This window comes from Morchella sextelata (assembly GCF_020137385.1).
Source record: "Morchella sextelata strain SCLS chromosome Unknown scls_7, whole genome shotgun sequence".
Classification (NCBI taxonomy): domain Eukaryota; kingdom Fungi; phylum Ascomycota; class Pezizomycetes; order Pezizales; family Morchellaceae; genus Morchella; species Morchella sextelata.
In genome coordinates, this window is record NW_025408622.1 from 2,056,004 (window position 1) to 2,073,731 (window position 17,728).

Consider the following 17,728-nt stretch of genomic DNA (forward strand, 5'->3'; position numbering starts at 1 on the left):
CTGAGATTAGTTACAGTTACCAGCGCCACACTCCAGTAGACCGGAGACAGAGCCCTTCTCGGAGAAGAGTGCTTGACGAAGCCAAAGGCACCCCGCGGACCTCTCAGGGCGCCTCCTGAAACATCGAGAATGGGGACTTCCGGCGGAGGATGAACGTCCCTGGCCCAAGAATTCCTAATCCAAATGTGAGGAAAATGGTGTTCTCAGGTCGTTCCATTCATTCAACTTTCGAATTCGAACTATTCACACATAGACCTCCCTCCTTGACCCCCAATCCCGGAACGAACAAAGAAAATAAGGGAAAGTATGTAGATAAAGCCGCGGTATCCCAAACAAGCAATAGAAAAAGAAAGACGAAGAACTGAACAAAGAACATGCCGAGGAAAAATAAGTTGTGGATATTCGCTCAAATAGGTAGCCCTAGTGCATGGTTGCTATCGAAAACGACAAAAAGAAAAACGAAAATAAATAAATGGTAATAAAAATGAAGTACAAAAATACAAGGTATCAACAATCAATTTTCTATCATCCAGAGAACGAGACCAAAGCAGATGTGACTCAACAGGTATCAATATGTAAAGAAAAAGATAACGATAAATCACAATTAAACCCTGCCATCGTTCAATGCACTTATTCCTTTAGTGGGCTCGTCGAGCCTCCAGATCCCCCCCTGTTCAATTCCCGGCTGCCCATAGCTGTACTCTGAATATCAAAATTGTTAAAATCTGTGTCCGACCTTCGTACCGGCTCGAATCCACCAACCTGACCAGCTCCTGCTCCCGTTATGGCCTCTGTTGCCCGTTTAATCCCCCAGCTAGTGTCTCCGCTTTCATCACTTTTCCCTGTCGGTGGCGGATATGACGATGTTCGGAGGGGCTGAGGGGCGTTACGGAGCTCGATACCTTCCTCTGAACTATGTACGAACTCATCATCGCGATCGTAGAATCCGTTCTTTCGTCCGGCAGCCCTCTGGGCTTCGCGTTTTCGGGCTTGAATTGCAGCGGACTCGTTAGAGAAGCTGCTAGTTGTTCGTTCCATCATAAAGCCCATACCTGTTCCGCCAACACCCGAAAGACCAGCTCCTGACAATGGCATTGGGGATGGCTGTGGATTGAAAACGCCGAGTTTTTGACCTTCCTCTTCGTCTGCTACGAGCCCACTGTTGAACTGTCCTGCAGCATCATAGCCAAGCTTTCGGTCTGCCTCATCAGTCCCCCAAGATCGCATTGGGTAGGCACGGCCCTTTTTACGAGTATCGGTGATAGCAGGGTAGTATTGGCGATACGATGCCCAGGCGACCAAAAATCCCATCAGACCCCCAGTTATAACGTCAAAAGGGTGGTGCCTGGCGTCCATAATTCGAGAGACGGCAACAAGACTAGCGGCAAGAAGAGGAATGATAACCAGAATGGTTTTCCAGGCTTCCCCACGGGTGTCTAGGACGTGAAGTTTACCAGCTAGAAAAAATGATAGAAAACCAAGGCCAGCGAATGAAACTGGTGTTGTCAGCTTTCTGAAGAAAATCCAAGGTTGTGGGAACATACTGCTGGAATGACCGGATGGCCAGCTTTTGAAACCGTCCTTGAGGATGTGGTTATCTGTTTGCGTGCAAATGTCACTTGTTACAAGACCCCATGGCTTCTGGTTCTCACTTCCAGGCTTTGGTATACACCTATTTCATATCGTCAGTTTTACTCGTCTCTGCCCAAGCCCTGTAAGCTTGAGGGAGCCCCGAATCATTCCATCCACAAGTTTTGATAGAAGTGTCTCAAACCCACCTCGCGATGAGATCAGGTCTTGGTTTGCCTGTCGTATTCTTGAGTGCGCCGGTAATTACGATTGATCCCGCGACGCTTAACCCCAACCCTAAAATTGCACAGTTCATCTCCCATAATCTGTCCGCCATCGTCCATTTACCGCCCCCGCCCAAGAGACGTCTCCTGGCTTGTGCTGGTTTGTGGTGCGAATATAAACCATCTATGATCATGGTCCAGAAGATTACACATATCAAAGGGAACAAGCAAGCAATCACACCTGCCTCGGCAGCTGAGATTCGCTCAGGGTCCGCATATGGGTATTGCAACGACTCGTTGTTTAGCGAAAAACGCTGGTGATGAGGCTCCGCTGAATCGAGTGCTGAAAATGCGATGATGAAGAATCTGATCAAGTTATGGGATTAGTCGAATCTCGTGGTGAAATCAAGGCTGGAGGGCTGCTAACATGATGATGAAATAGTCAAAGGCATAGCTGGTGTGACGCGTTAGTTGTCTGCAATCAAACATCTTTGGTGTACAATCTAGAAAACTTACGAGAGGACAACTCTATTCGGGAGTTTATCCCTGAGGGCATCTAGAGCAGGCATTTTTGAAGGTGTAGTCTGCTGTATTTGATCTCCGGGGCCGTGACTGACCGGAGGTTCAGAGAGATTAACACTCTACAATCGTGACTCCAGGATTTAGCAGTGGTCGAAATAACGAGGATATTCTGCGGGTATGTGGATGGGCAGAGAGTGAAAGTGTTGTTTAGGATCAAAACGATGTTCGGGTTGGGCGGACGAAGACGATTATGATATGGTGATGGTGGACAGGATGGGGGTCACAGAAGTTCGAGGGGGAGGTGGAAGGGAGGATCGTGTGCTTCGTTACCATAGAATGTGAGAACTGCGGTTTAGAACAATAAGCCGCTGGAATAAGGGAGCTAATCTATAACTGAACTGCCTAGAGAACTGAACTGCCTAGCTAGAGGTTGGCACTGTTGAACGCAGAGGAGATATAAAACCCGGAATGTTGTCAGGAATGCGCTGGGGGTGGAATAATAATAGAAAATGATGTAGGTACACACGCGCGCAGTGTGTTTGAGAACTGATGATGAGATTATGATCCTATTATGTACTTGACGGTCAAGAAGGAATAAACGGGTACTATAGCTAGGAGACTAAGTCTATGTGGCCCATCATACTGTATTCAAAGACCGCTCAATTTGGTGGCACGCTCATACACTCGCTTGTTCACGCACTAACACCTGGAGTTAGTACTCTACATACATACATGTCGGCAGGTCAGACCCTACTTGTCCACTCACACAGTCGACGACGCGTCTTCAGTCATCTCTACTACATGTAGCTCTAGCTTGCGCGCAGCAAAAGAAAGGAAGTTCTTCACTTCCTGCTGTTTCATTCCGATCCAAATTTCTGTTCCACCACCCTCTTTCTACATGTTATCACCCCCTCATGATCGGAGTGCGGCTGTGTTTTCGCCTGCTTATTCCACCCCGCTCATTTCTTAAGTGAATACCGTGTAGGCGTTAGGCGCACTATTTATGGAAAAACACGTGCAGACTCTAGGACGCCAGACCGCCACAGGGATTGGTTTCTAGAGTGGTTCCCATTACCGAAAAAGCCCCACAATTCTTTAATCTCGTGGCACGAGCGAATCTTCAGAATCAGAGGCATTTAGATGCAGGCGTCGTGTCGCTGAATTATCGAGGTAGTGGAATTTTGGCTGAAATAGATACGCTGCATATTAAATTATAAACTTCTCGGAAGCCTATCAAACCGGGTGACAAGGGACCCTCCCCCTCCATACACATGTTGTAGGTACACTATGTATTTCTCCAACCTGTGATCGACAAGTCGCTAACACTTGACAGTAGAATACAGATAAACATGCATATTACATGTACTGTAGTTACGAGGGTTTTTGAAGTTTACTGTGCATGTAGGTAATTCCATGGCCCAAACCCACCCACATCCTGGAGAGAACCGGCCCGGGAGGATACCGAAATTCTAAGGGGAAGAACGGCGCTTCCTCCGCTCCGTAACGTCGAACGTTAGAAAGGAAAGAACACCAAATCAAGCGGTCGGATAGTGTTCAATCAGAGGTTTGAAATTATTGGGGTTGACTCGGAAAGCATTGCCTGGTCCGTGTGTACGCGTATGTATGTGGATCGACAACAACGCAACGACACCATCACTACGAAGAGAGGCTTTTTGCTTTTTATAAAACTAGGGTCTCTGGAGTCCCCATGGGCACTACTCTAGATTAGGTGATGAGCATTGTGGAGGTTGCAACTATGTACCAATCAATGATAAGCAAGGAAAGCTTGCTTAGCAAAACAAAAAGGCTTGAATATCACGAAGCCCTTTGAGGCATATCTCTCGGCTCTACGGCAGGCCGCTTGCGATACTCGGGGCAGGCAAGAAGACGAATGGGCATCCTTCTATTACCCTCGTGCTGGCTAGGGCTAGAAAGATTGGTTTAGGACCCCCGTTCCTGAGTTTCTTAGGAGCATTGGGGAGCATCGGGCACATGCAGGAAAACAACGATACTAATTCCATAAAGACCCCGAATAAGAAAAAGAATTGTTCTTCATAACCATGTATTCCACACTGCTGTCCTGCATCATCGTATCTTATGATTCTGGCCTAAAGTGTCGAAGACTGGATTGTCTAGTTATACTATACCCATAAATGCCATAAAATGCGCGTCTTTTACATACTTGAAGGTACATCTATTGAATCTGAAGTTGATTGCATCTATTCTAACGAAGATTACCTGCGAATAGGGGAGGTAAGAAAACAACCTCCTGTTAAGATTTGGGGAATCTACTATGTACTAGATTAAAGGTTTTGTGGAACTCTCGCGCATCTGATTGGTCGAGAGGTGCAGGGTGTTTAGTAAGCACGACACATCAAAGTGCTGAGCGTTGAGAGGAGGACGGGGCCGAAGGCCCCTCATGATTGTAGAGGGAGAATTAAATTTTATTTGATACCCATAATCCAAAGTACAACTCGCAGTCGCGAGTTGGCACACCCCTAGTAATACGTACTTTACGTTTCGGAATCATTGGTCACTACCTTTCTAGATGGTCCGTTTAGAGTTATAACGTTACATGTACCCGTATGTGGTTATGTAGGTTCAAGCTTTTTATACATACATACGTACGTACATCACATAACATCTAGATCTCCTAGCCAACCGGTTGTCTTCCGACACGCAATCCAAAACGTGGTTCGGATGCGCGGCAGCTAGTAGGCTAAGCTTCATTGTATGTTTAAGGCTCGATTAACAAGGGATTATTTCGACCAGCATTCTCTATCCAGGACCACAATGTATCCAAGTGGATATATTATCATTGGTAGTTGATGGATTAACCTTACACTTGATTTAGGACGCTTGGATTCCGACCGCGTACCCTCCGTTAGAAGGCCATTGATGGATTCCAAACCGATATACGACACTATCATACTTGAGATATCTGCATTGAATTTTCGAACTTTGTGTGGGGAATGCTGTTTTCCCTTCGCCCCTAAAGTTTTAGAAGTTAGGGAGAGCATATGGTATACGTGTAATAACATGATGATCTTGGTGACGGATCTTTTCTTTTACTAAAAGCAATCGAGTTTTGGTCAGGGCCACAATATGATTTATTATCACATCCGGTATCATATGCATTGTACTAGTGCCGCTGCATGTACTCTGCAGGCAGGTGTCTCGAGGCATCAGTATTTTTGGAGGAGTGGCCTAACTTTCTCGAGAAACGAGGGTCCCTGCCCCGAGGTATAAAACATTCGGGTGTGTTGGCATCAAATAAGCCTAAAAAAGGTTAACCATGGGCCTCTCGATAGCCTGGAGCCGGAGATGAGTGAAAAATACATGTATGATACCTAGCCACTGGGAGAGTACATGTAGTCACAACTTATATCCTAGCTCCGTGTTCAAAATAGATGTATCTACATGACTAATAATAGCTTAGGGCATAACTTTCGAGCAGGATAATTCCCTGCAAGGGATTCATAAATTTTCGAACAAAGGGGCTCGCGTGATTCATATGCATACAGAAAGGGAAGCGGATACAGCGAGTGTGGAACCGGCCAAGACATTGTATAATGTTTTCTGGGGGGGGGGGGGGGGGGGAATAAGACAAAGGAAACATGATTGCGTTACTTATATACTGATTTGACTGTGCTATTTTGACCTGCTAAACGGCCATTCATCTGGTGAGGCCACTATTCTCCTAATATTGCTGGTTTTATTCCGAGTCCTACTAATATACTAATTTCGGAATTAAACATATTGGATCATGCTTGAGGAACATTCGAAGCGACTGCTTTATTATTTTATCTGAATGACTACTTCTCAAATTCTTTATTGATACGCCAAATCAGGCGTTTAGAAACTACCTTCCCAGAAACAAAGGCAAGGTCCCAGTAAAAACTCTATAAGGTATTGTAATAGCATGTATTGGAGTGCAGGTATCACACCCATTTTATTAAATTCCCCTTTATATATCCCGGTTACCATTGGACGTAATTTGATACCACTTTATTCAAGGAGGGAACAGTTTCTATATACTTTTCCCTTTTGACTGTACCTGCCTGGACTTCGATTCGCAAGAAATGACAGATCTAGAATGGATTATTCTTTGCACGTTGCTGGCATTGAACTTCATCCGGGCTAGCCACATTGGAGGGTTTACCCCTGAAGAAACGGGCCGGAATCTAGGGCTCATAATTATTTGTGCCTTCATCTCTATCTGTGTGCACGCATTGCTTCAATGGGTACAATTTGATACTCAAGGTTCGAGTTACTGGTATATTTACCGCCTGAGTTCTGCTATACTGATAATTTTAAATGGCGGTCTTTATTATATTTATCGACTTCCCTTTACGGGTCGGTTCATCCTTGGGCTAAGTTGGACCCCAAATCAAGGCATTGGGACTCCCGGGTTCGTGGACCCCGAGAACAAGGTGGATTCAGAGGCCGATATAGCGCTGGAAGCGGCCCGCAGAAACATACCCATAGCCATTGAGCTACAGGAAAAAGAACTGTTTGACATTGTTCGACTTGAGGAGGAGCGCAGGAGGGATAATCCTTTATCTAGTCCTCAAGATGTTCAGCGTTCTGGATACCATGCATATGATTTCCTTGAGTATGTCAAATACCGCAGGCCCCAACCGCTGCCGGGTGCCGAACCTCGAATTGCTCTCACCGATCCTTCTGAGATTAGGGAGGTGCTTTGGTGGACCGAGGGGGACAGGCTCCAATGTCACAATTCATTTGCCACTACTCCGGATTCAAACAGGAACCTCCCGGCTCCTGGAAATGAGACTGTGATTTTCACAAATTGCGTATCGGTCGAGCGTCCTGACCAAGTTGCACCTGCAATCAACCTAATCAAACAGACATTGAGAAACCTTCCATACTACACCACGAGAGAGCCCTCACGCAACCAGTTCAAGTATGCCGTGGGAATAGACGTGGAGTTTTTGGTATTTCCAACAGAGTTCTATAGACAGGGTGTGGCGGCCTTAAGAGGCCTTGGAGATCTGTCATTTCGCCAACCAAATGGGTATGATATTGGGCCGGATGGAAATATTATCCTAGATGGCACAGCGCGAGCAGAAAATCGAGACTATCTTCCTCTAGAGGAGGATCAGCATTTAGCTTCATGTATGAGCATTGCTGTTGACAAAGTCCTCGTGGTTAATTTTCATATTTTGCACATGATCCGGAACATCGAGACCGCTGATCAATTGCAGCAGGTACTTGGAGCCCCCATATATCATTTAACCAGTTGTAGTAATAAGATGCTGACATGAGTACTGAAACAGTTCGCAGCCATCTTTGAACAAATCATCTTTGATACAACCATCATCAAGGTCTGGTTTAATCCTCAACAAGACATTATTGTTCTGGATGCCACTCTCGACGAAATCTACCGAGGGACCCAGAGAAGACAATTTAATGATGTCGAGAGAAGGGGCGGTGTACTCATTGAAAGGGCTGCATTATTCCGCCCCACCTGTAAACTCAGGCTCCGGGATGACGGCCAGCGCGCGGTTTTTAATACGCCCCGTCCCGCACAATTCAACTTTGGCCCAGATACGATATGGGGGACAAGATGCCCCTATGGATTCCATAACGGTGCCGTCGATAACTATGGGCACCCCTGTCCGTGCCGGTCTAACAATCTCGACCTGGCAGTAATGGTCGAATTTATCATGCGTGACGTTGGTCTAGAGCCTGCCGATGACGATGGAATCCAATTTGACATACGGGCCTGGACAGAAACCCGGGAGAGATGCAACTACAATGATTTCGAGCAGTGCCTACTACACGGTGACCGGTCTTCGGAGCTTCTTCGTATGCTCAAGAGCAGTATTCCAGCACAACTGGCGCCACCAGCGCCACGGTATCATGGTAGTGATTGCGTGGAGGAATGCCTACAATGGGAGGAACCTGGGCCAGCGTGCTGTCGTGCTTGCCCGAACTATCGGCTATGGGCAGCGGTATTACAGGAGACGAAGGCTCGAATGTTTCGAACTTTTGCGAATCCAAACTTCCAGACAGACCCTGTCCTGCTGGGATATGTGACTGGTGATGTTCTTGGTATATCTATGATACTTCGCTTTCTAATGACTACAGAAAATCCAAGACTGTAAGAGAACCCCTCAGCTTAGCGATTTAACAGGTCATGTATGTCATATATTAACGATTAGTTATACTATAGGCTCCTGGAAAGATTAAGACTCTGGAGCAACAAACCAATGATGGGTGCACACAATATCAATTTCCTCCGAGAGCCAAGCAGCCCAGAGATCCCCCAATACGTCGACTGCAGATGGCACGCCACATCCAGATTAATCAATTCTGTGCGTCTTTACGTCGACAATCCGTCCTTCAGACGATGTGACATGGTCTCCTGGATAGACGACAAAGTGCTCCGAAATTCTGTCCACCGCCCCCGTAGAAAGGTGGAATTTATGGACCCGGGGAGAATGCTCTACTACTTCCTAGAGGAGTTCTGGCGGAGGCATCCAAAGACCTTTGGGGAATATGTTGTCTCGAAAATTGTGGCGACGCCTTTTAGACGTCGACAGAGGCCTGAGGAGGATGACCAAGATGATGGCGGGGGTGATGACGGAGGTGATGACGGAGGTGATGACGGAGGTGATGACGGAGGTGATGGTGGTGGTGGTGGTGGTGGTGATGGTGGTGGTGGTGGGGACGGTGATGGAGGTGGTGGTGGTGATGGTGGGGACGGTGATAGAGGTGGTGGTGGTGGTGGTGGTGGGGACGGTGATGGAGGTGAACAGGCAGAAGAGGTTGCAGAACCAAACCGTTGGCAAGACGAGATAGAGGCTGGTTACCTACAGTCCCAAAGGCAGTTCACCTTGGATGAGATTCTCAGGTTCTTTGATTCTCCAAGTTGGGCGACGATGTCATCAGATATACTGCAGATGGTGATTGGGTATTTTGAGTTGAAGCTGATGCACGAATATCAAAATGATATTAGAAGGGTCCAAACCATGCGCGAGCAACTGGACGCATCTCTGCTAGGGCTTGTTGGGCTCACGCCTGCAGATCTAGAAATCATTGCAGCCGCCAGAAATGTACTGATAAGCACTGTTGTTGCGGACGGCCCCAACTGGTTCACCATAACCCGAGACCTTCTCACCGACACCGCACGGGACCACGCCGTCACAGGCGGCGGCCTCTTCCTCAAGCCCGCGGAAGAAAACGAATACCGCGACAACTGGGCCAACAGGCCCGCAGAGATCAAGGCGCTGCTGCAAAGCCTTGTAACCCTGCAGGAACTCAATGCCTCCCGCGAGCGGGATTTCGTCCAGCGACTGCGCCCTATGGCAGCCCAGGATAGCAGGGACACTCTCGTCACCGCAACCCTCCTAGGAATCGCGCCCTTCACCATGCCCGCCCTCCGCACCCTCCTCTCCCGCAACACCAGAGCCACAGCCAGCTCAGAGCTCGCCACCACCGACCCCATCATCCTCCACTGGGCCCTACTGGTCCTCCGCTACAACCGCCCCCACACGCGTGATCGGTCCAGAACGCTCGCAGAGCGCTTCTTCGACATCACATACAGCCCAACCAACTTCTACATGCCGCTGCTGCGGAGAGTCATCAAGAGAGCAACACCAATTACCCGCTACGAGCGCTCGCAGCCAGGACGCCATTACTTGGACCTCAGGGCTGACAACCGCGCGCTGCAGCGATTGCGGGATGAGCGAGCGGGGAGGATACAACCGCCGCGGGCGCAGAGGGGTGACGTGATGCTGCGTGGGGCGGGGGCGCCGCAGGTCATTGAGGTACGGCAGGAGGAGAGAGGGTGGGGTGTAGATGGCGGTGATGCGGACTACGATGCCGATGACGATGATGGGGATGCGAACGATTGGTGCAACGGCACGGGCGTGGAACAGAACTGGGACGGTACTGATGATCTACCTATATGGGACAGGGACGTGGACGAGTTCGAAGAGGTCCCTGAAACGGAGGACCCGGCAGATGAGCCGGCGGAGGAGCCGGCAGAGGAGCCCCCTGCAGAGGACGCGGCGGAGAGGGATGGATTCAGAGGCGACTGGAATCCGGATTTACCGCCGCCGGAGGTAACGATTTCGTCCCTCTTTTTCGAGATCAATGACGAGGTTGCGCAGATGATCCAGCAGGTGGAGGCGTCGTCGAGTTCGGACTCGGACTCGGAGTCGGAGTCGGACTTTGATGAGGAGCTGCTGGAGATGTCGGTGGAGAAGGCGCAGTTCCTGAGGATGTTACAGGTGACGTTGAATGTTTGGTGTAATTGATTGTATTGGGTGTATTTATATGTATTTTGTTTATAATTTCTAGGATATTGGGTTAAATATTGGGAACAATATATATACATGTATACATGTAGTTCTTTGGCTATTGAGTTGGGATTTGCGCTGGCAGGTTCGCCGAGACCTGGGAAGACGGGCGAGTGATAACTTGTGATCCGATCACTCTGGAGATACGAGATGATTTCATACCCGCTGCTGGCCTACGTACAAGTATACACGCATGATCAAAAAGCATGCCACATCCATCACGCCTGAATACATGTAATTGATAGCTGGGTTAAGGAATACAGATTCTAACAAGTATGCTAGTGCGCCTAACCCGGTTAGTCACCTCTATCTAGAGTAGCCAGCTTGGAATTTAAAAATTCTGTGGGTGAATTAATTGCCTTTATCGCGGTTCTATATAGCTGGAGTACTAATCTACAACTCGTCAGGTTAGACACTGAGTGTGACATACATGTATCGGAGATACTTTTTGTTTTTTGCTTATATACTTAGGTAATGAAAGAAGGAATAAATATGTAAGCCTCTGTAGACGTAGCCTAGCTTAGAGATATGGCTATGTATACGGTATATAATCAACCAGGCCAGCTAAGAATTTCATCTTATCCACAAAGTAGCATCCGGACGAAGAGATTTGGATGTTCACCAGCTCAGACATTGGATATCCACATGTGCTACATGCACGTCCAAACCTCAAGGATTCGGATTTTCAATATGTCCTATAACCCGAGATTCAACTTCCAGGCTTAGGCTTATAGCATACATTTACATGCGATTGCTACGTACGGCCAGCGCAGCCAGCCCTCGGCATGACCAATCCTCCACCGCCGAGAAGTCGTCTGGGCATCAATAATATTCATTGATTGACTCAAGACAACAATTTATATTGTGCGTCACAACAAAGAAACTCTACACAAGCTCAGGAAGGGCGGTTGCCGACGTGTGGGATAAAGAAGAACAAAGGCTTGATTAGCACTATGTTTGTCCTGCTTGGGAAACAAGGTGGCCTTTGACCGCTCCCCCACACACAAACAATTAAGTCATTAAAGTCGGGTGGTAGCCATAGCTCGCAAATCGTAGGAGTGATATCGCGCCCAACCCCGTTTGAATTCTGTTTGCCCTCACAGCTTTATATCGAAAACCTGTAGAATAATTCGGCTCCATGGATATGTTCGTATACCTAAATCCGTGGCTATTCGCCTACCAAACCCTCGCGATATTCTGGATAACAATCATCGCTGAGCGGATATACGTAACACGGGTACTTAGGTTATTTTACTTACTCTTCACGTTCCTGGAGATATGGGTGCTGAAAAAAGCCACCGTATTTCCCGTCACCCATCCATTTACCATCACGAACTCTCTCCTGATCCTCGTCATTGTAAGCTACTACCGCGTCATACATCACCGCACGGCAGTTTTCGGGGACCCATTCGACATCGAGTTCCGTCTCTGGCGGCTCATTGGCCGCAGCACTGACGAGAACTTGCAGCTGAATCTCGGCAAGCAACTTAGACTCCAACAGATTGCCCGCAGGAGGATCAAGTATGAAAGAATAGCCACTCAAGAGATATCCGGAAGGACTGTTGCATCTACGCATGCGAATGCCTTGGCGCTTGAGCAGGAGACTGCAAAATTCGGGAGGTTGGAGGCTCGCCGAGAAGTGGCCTTTCAGGCTTGTCAGAGGTTCTCGCTGGAGGAGGAGGGAAGAGAAGCTGGGAATGTCATGGCTGTGGCCATGAGAAGGGTGGATATCGATAAACGCACTGGCAAGGATATTCTTCGATGGTTGTCGGGGGAGATCAAAGAAAGTGAGGGTTTCATTAAGCCTGTGAAATGGTCCAAGGACAAGAAAACAGGGGCGATAACTTGCCATAACGGCTATACAGACGAGGTAATGAATTGCTAGTTTTGATATATTTTTGCAGTACTGACGCCCGTACAGAATGTTCCAGTAGATTACTTTTCCAATCCTGACGATTTGATCATTGGCTCGGTCTCTGTCACGGCGCCAAGCCAGATAGAGCCAGCACTATCCCTAATCGAAACGGCACTGGACCACATACGATTCTACGATATCAACAATTTCCCGGGCCATGAAGATGAGCGCCTTCACCCTTCACATACGCAGTTTAGAAGAGCTGTGGCTGTTAGCTGTGAGATGAAGCAGTATGCACCCGAGTATGTAAGGGGAAAAGTCGGGATTTTGAATATTGATGATCCGAAATGGAGTAATGATCAGGGGGAAGTAAATGTTGAATATGTGGAGAAGGATCGCGAGCTGGTGAGTCTGCTCACGGTATCAGGTATGTTTAACCGCTTTATCGGATGGATGAGCTGTTTGTGCTGATGGTGGTGTAATCGGAACAAGTTGATCGATACCTCACGGTGACATTCCATATCGCGTACATGTTGCAGCATAGTGTAGAGAACACCCGCGCAAACGTATGTCTTGCTATATACTCATATTCCGAAACCTTCCATTAACCTTTTACAAAAACCACAGCTCCAAACACTATTCCAAGATCTGATCCTCAACAGACACAAGATCAAAATCTGGAACAACGTCCCCCGTAGTATCGCAGCTCTCGACGCAACACTCGAGCACATATTCCGCGGCGCCGGCGGCCCAGACCAAGAAGAAGGGCCTGGGCGCCAAAGCTATCTCGCCTCACTCCGCAAACCCTTCCGTGAAAACGGCCCCAACGACATCCTCCGCACCCCCGGCTACAAAGACACCGGCCCCGACAACTTTCTCCATTTCAACAGACCCACCGACACAGAGTTCCGACGCGGTCAGGACAACCCTCCATGTCCTCTCCAGCTCCATGGGCCTGGATTGGACTATGCGGATCGCACATGTCCTTGTGATAAGGGCATCATCGATATCACCGCAATAGTTGATTGTATCCTCCGCCAGCACAGGTTCCTTGGGATAAATCACGATGCCCCGCACGCGTTAAGATCCTGGGCGGCACCACATGCGCATTCGAATCTCATATTCTGTGACCTTGTGAGGTGGCTCTTGGCGGGTCACAAGTGGCAGCCGTTCCTCTGCCAGTTCAAGGAAACCGGTCAACTTAAACCGCAGAAGCCAAACACCGAGGGTCTGCAGCCAGAGGAGGCGGAGGAGTTTACGAATATATACAACATGAGGTACAATATGCACAAGGCGGAGAGGGACAAACTTTTTACTACAGGTGGGGAGACTAGGGATATAGAGAGGGACGATATATGCCTGTCTTATGTGGTTGGTGAAGCGGTCGGCCTGGGCTTGATCTTCAGGAACCTACTTACGTGTGAATCGCCCATCCTGTGGGTATTTCCCAGACGGGTCTATCGCTATATGTGTTGATACTAATCATTTGACCAGAATGGCGGAGAGGCTAAGTCATTACGCCTATAAACACACCCTCAAAGTCCCACCTTGCGCCTACGACACCGTACTCTTCAGAAAGCCTGTTGATCGTACGATCCTCCCACCTCTCGAGAAAATGGACTCATTCACTCTCGGCCTCGATGTGGACTCACCCGAAACCGCCTACGGCGCCCCGTCGATCCCTACCTGGGAGAAACTCGCCTCTAACCCCGCCTGGTTTCTCAAACAGAGTACGCACGGTAAGGTCAGTAAAGAACTAACGTTCAGCAATGTAATCACCACAGCCTTTATCTTGACTGGCTGGGAGCACCCCATCTTGCCTGAGGTTCCAGACCCAAGGGTACCTCCGCCGAAACGCTTCGGGATGACGACGCCGGCAAAGCTGGCGAGGAATCTGAGAGACGCCACAGCGGTTTCGCTGGCAGAAGTGCATAGAGCGAACAGGAGGGCAAAGCTCTGTGCGTTTAACCTAGTTGACAAGGCCTCGGAGACGAACTTCATAGCGGAAATCGGGAACGAGTTTGGGTTAAGGCTGGAGAGGGCAATAGATACTCTGGGAGGATCAAGGTCGAATATGCCTACCGTACCGGAGGAGATACAGGATGAAAACAGAGGGAGGGATGTAGATGGGCTCACGAGAGCGGCAAGGTTGGCTGCGAGAGCAACTAGACAGTGTGCACAGTTGGTTTACGGCCTGAGAGCAACCGCGATCAATTTGCTAGATTTGATAGAGCAGGGGGTAGTTGCTGCTTTACCCACCACAGCGGAAGAAGCAGTGGCTAAAGCGACCGCGGATGCGGCAATAAGATTAATGGCAGTTGGTGCTTTAGAGAGAGCGAGTGAAGCAGAACTAGTATCAAGAACTGTTTACACATGCGCGGTTGATCTAGATACCAATGCAAGAGCTATGTTTCCAAATGTTGTCCCTGGGCGTAGGAATGAGGAATTAGACCGTACAACGGAAACCTATTTGAACAGAACGCAGACTGCGGAAACTACGAGATTGCGCCTGAACGAAGCTGAAATACGAGTACATGCGCATAGCAGGATGGCAATACCAGCAGCGAATAACCCAAATCCAGATATCACGACCACAGAGAGCCCAGAAAGACAGAGATTGGAACTAGGCATTGCTAATGCAGTAACAGAGCTTCAGGAAGCGTCAAATGCAGAGACATTAGCGAGGACGGCGGCATTAGCGGAGATAAACGCAGCAATCACTCGCCGTGAAGAATTGGACATTCTGTATGATGATGTACAGTCGGGCTTGGACGGGACAAGAAGGAGAAGGCAAGGCGAGAGGGCTGAATTCGCAGAGAGAATGCCGGGCCTTCAGAGGGCTGTGGAAACAGATAGGACAGATCTTTTTGGTCGGGTAAGAAGAATACGTAAATGTGCTCCAAGGAATTGTCAAAGTTAACATAATCTACATAATACAGGTAAATCTAATCAGAATAAAAAGGGAAATAAACGAAGCGCACGCTGCCTTCGAAACTGCAAGAGAGAATCTTGAAGTGGCAAGGGCACGTGCAGTAGCGGACGGGGATACTGATGTGATGATCGCGCAGAAAAGGCTTAAAACAGCTAGGGACCATGCTGCGTTTGCGACGGCAGAGATGACTGTTAGTCCAACACCAGCAGGCCAGGAGGATCTCGCCACAGCACAAAGAAGGCTTGAACCTGCACAAGCTGCTTATAATGACGCTGTTGAGGCGGTTCATATCAGTAGGGGAGTTGAAATGGAGCGCTTGCTGGCGTCCCGAACTGCGTTAGAGGATGCCTACTTGAATTGCGTAAATGGGACATTCAGTACAATCCAAAGAGCCTATGATAGAACAACATACGCAATAGCCAGGGATTTTGAAGCTCCAGAGGAAGTAGCAATCGTGGCATCGACACAAGAGTTGGTGGGACTGGCAGAGATCATACACACACGCGCGAGACAACTTAGAGATATGGTGGAAACCCTCAGCACCCAATCGTTGAGGTCAGAGAGAACCTCAAACGGGGCGAAACAAAGCATAATACAGCAAGAGGTATTTACTGCACGTTTGCCAACTATCAGTGCTGGAAAGCTCGTTGTCGAGGGTAACTTTGGCCTAGCCCTCACGCTCCGGAACCTGGCTGCGAGGAATTTCCGAGTCAGTTACAAGTTAATGCCTCAAGAGCATGCCGCCCCTTTGCTGCAGGCTTCAAATCTCAGTAATGTGACTTGGTTTGAGATATTTACAGATCTGTTTGAATGGCATTGCGGATTGGGAACTCCAGAAGCTGCAAGAATTACTGCAAATAACCCAGCCATATCAACAAAGGGGAGTGAAGCAGCAATTCGACAAGACTTTTTAGGTATTGTCCAAGCTGAAGTACCAGATCCCGCGGTGCCTGGAGGGCTCGATAGAATGGGGGCTGCCAGTCACTTAGAAGCTACTCGAAGAGCAAGGGAGAGACTCGCCCGGCTACACGATTATGTGGACCTCGTCTCTGCCGAGATTCTTATCTTTATGCTAGTGAGAGAGATATCTAAATTTGAGGAGCTCGACGCTTCTCGAAGGTTAGTTCTTGGGATTGACAGCGCTGTTTATGACTACGACACAGTAGTCGGGCATTCACTATGGGAATCAGTGACTATTGAACGTGCAAAGCGTGAATTTCAACTTGACAATTTTGTCTATCAAGATGCATATTGGTTCAAACGTCTTCAGGTCCTTCTGGGACACGAATTTGCGCAAAATATTTCCACTCAGAGTCCATCATCGAGACTGGTCCAGGAATGTGGTGCTAAAGACATAGCTGATCTTGTCGAGATGCTAATCTCGGAAATTGAAAGATTCCTGAAAATCTACAGATATCAGGAAGAGCTTGCGGATTATCTCAAGAGGACTGTTATGAATTCAAGCAAATTCGCAAGGAGGCGCCTAGTCGCCAATGCCAGGGCTCATGCTAGCAAACGTCCAAATGCATCAACGGGGCCACGTGACAGAAGATCACCTATGCAAAGATTTGAAAGAGACACCGCTTTCAGATCAGGACATTTATCAGACATGGCTATCTTACAAGACGCTCGTGCGAAACTCGCTGACTGGAGGCTCCCAGAGTGGCTCAGCTATCTGATTCTCACAGCGCAAAAGATAGACTCCGCCGGAACCACAATAGAGCGGCTGCTTACACGCCCGCCGGTCTTTCTACTGCCTGACATGACGATGCCGCATGCTCCGTGGATGAGGGCGATCGTATCGCTGCTTACTTCAGACCCTCATATTGAGCTAGACAGCTGGGATGGGCTCCGCAAGTGGTGGAGAAATGGCATTTTTATCCAGGGAATTGGCTTGGCGGATGAGCACGTGGAACAGTCGGTGCTCCCGGATCTGGCAAATATCACGCAGGATGGGAGGGCGCCGAATCCTGTACCGCAGCGTGTTATTCAGAACCGAAGGATACATAATGCTACGCATAGGGCGTTCGTGAATACGTCTCAGTTGGCCGACAGAGGTATTAACACGCCCCCTGCGGTACCCGCTGAGGTGCCCGTTGAGGTGCCCGCTGACGTTCCCCCTGTGGGAGGGTAGAGTTGTTTTGCTACCGTTTTTCTACTAGCATGTCCCTTGGGGTGCCAAGTATTTTGTGTTTCCTTGGGTGTACTCGTCGACTTTTTGTTTGATATATACAGGTTTTCTTTTTGGTTTTTGGTTTATGTTTTGTAACCTTATGGTCTAGTTTATGTAATGTATTAT

At 48.5% G+C, this 17,728-nt stretch overlaps 3 protein-coding genes across 3 annotated transcripts; 2 read left to right on the forward strand and 1 right to left on the reverse strand.

Annotated features, from left to right (window-relative positions):
• Nucleotides 1-630: 630 nt before the first annotated feature.
• H6S33_012207 (uncharacterized protein) lies at nucleotides 631-2,362 on the reverse strand (the record flags this gene model as incomplete). Its single annotated transcript, XM_044843593.1, has 6 exons — nucleotides 631-1,496; nucleotides 1,545-1,672; nucleotides 1,779-1,977; nucleotides 2,035-2,159; nucleotides 2,221-2,247; nucleotides 2,310-2,362. 6 exons carry the CDS (start codon nucleotides 2,360-2,362, stop codon nucleotides 631-633), a joined length of 1,398 nt encoding a protein of 465 aa, XP_044695875.1.
• A 4,035-nt stretch (nucleotides 2,363-6,397) lies between these two features.
• On the forward strand, nucleotides 6,398-10,600 carry H6S33_012208 (uncharacterized protein; the record flags this gene model as incomplete). The annotated part of the gene is made up of 3 exons (XM_044843594.1): nucleotides 6,398-7,543; nucleotides 7,613-8,439; nucleotides 8,512-10,600. The coding sequence occupies 3 exons, from the start codon at nucleotides 6,398-6,400 to the stop codon at nucleotides 10,598-10,600; spliced, it is 4,062 nt and encodes a 1,353-aa protein (XP_044695876.1).
• Nucleotides 10,601-11,780: 1,180 nt separating this feature from the next.
• On the forward strand, nucleotides 11,781-17,655 carry H6S33_012209 (uncharacterized protein; the record flags this gene model as incomplete). The annotated part of the gene is made up of 7 exons (XM_044843595.1): nucleotides 11,781-12,512; nucleotides 12,564-12,924; nucleotides 12,990-13,063; nucleotides 13,125-13,933; nucleotides 13,992-15,372; nucleotides 15,437-17,486; nucleotides 17,564-17,655. The coding sequence occupies 7 exons, from the start codon at nucleotides 11,781-11,783 to the stop codon at nucleotides 17,653-17,655; spliced, it is 5,499 nt and encodes a 1,832-aa protein (XP_044695877.1).
• Between the last annotated feature and the right edge of the window lie 73 nt (nucleotides 17,656-17,728).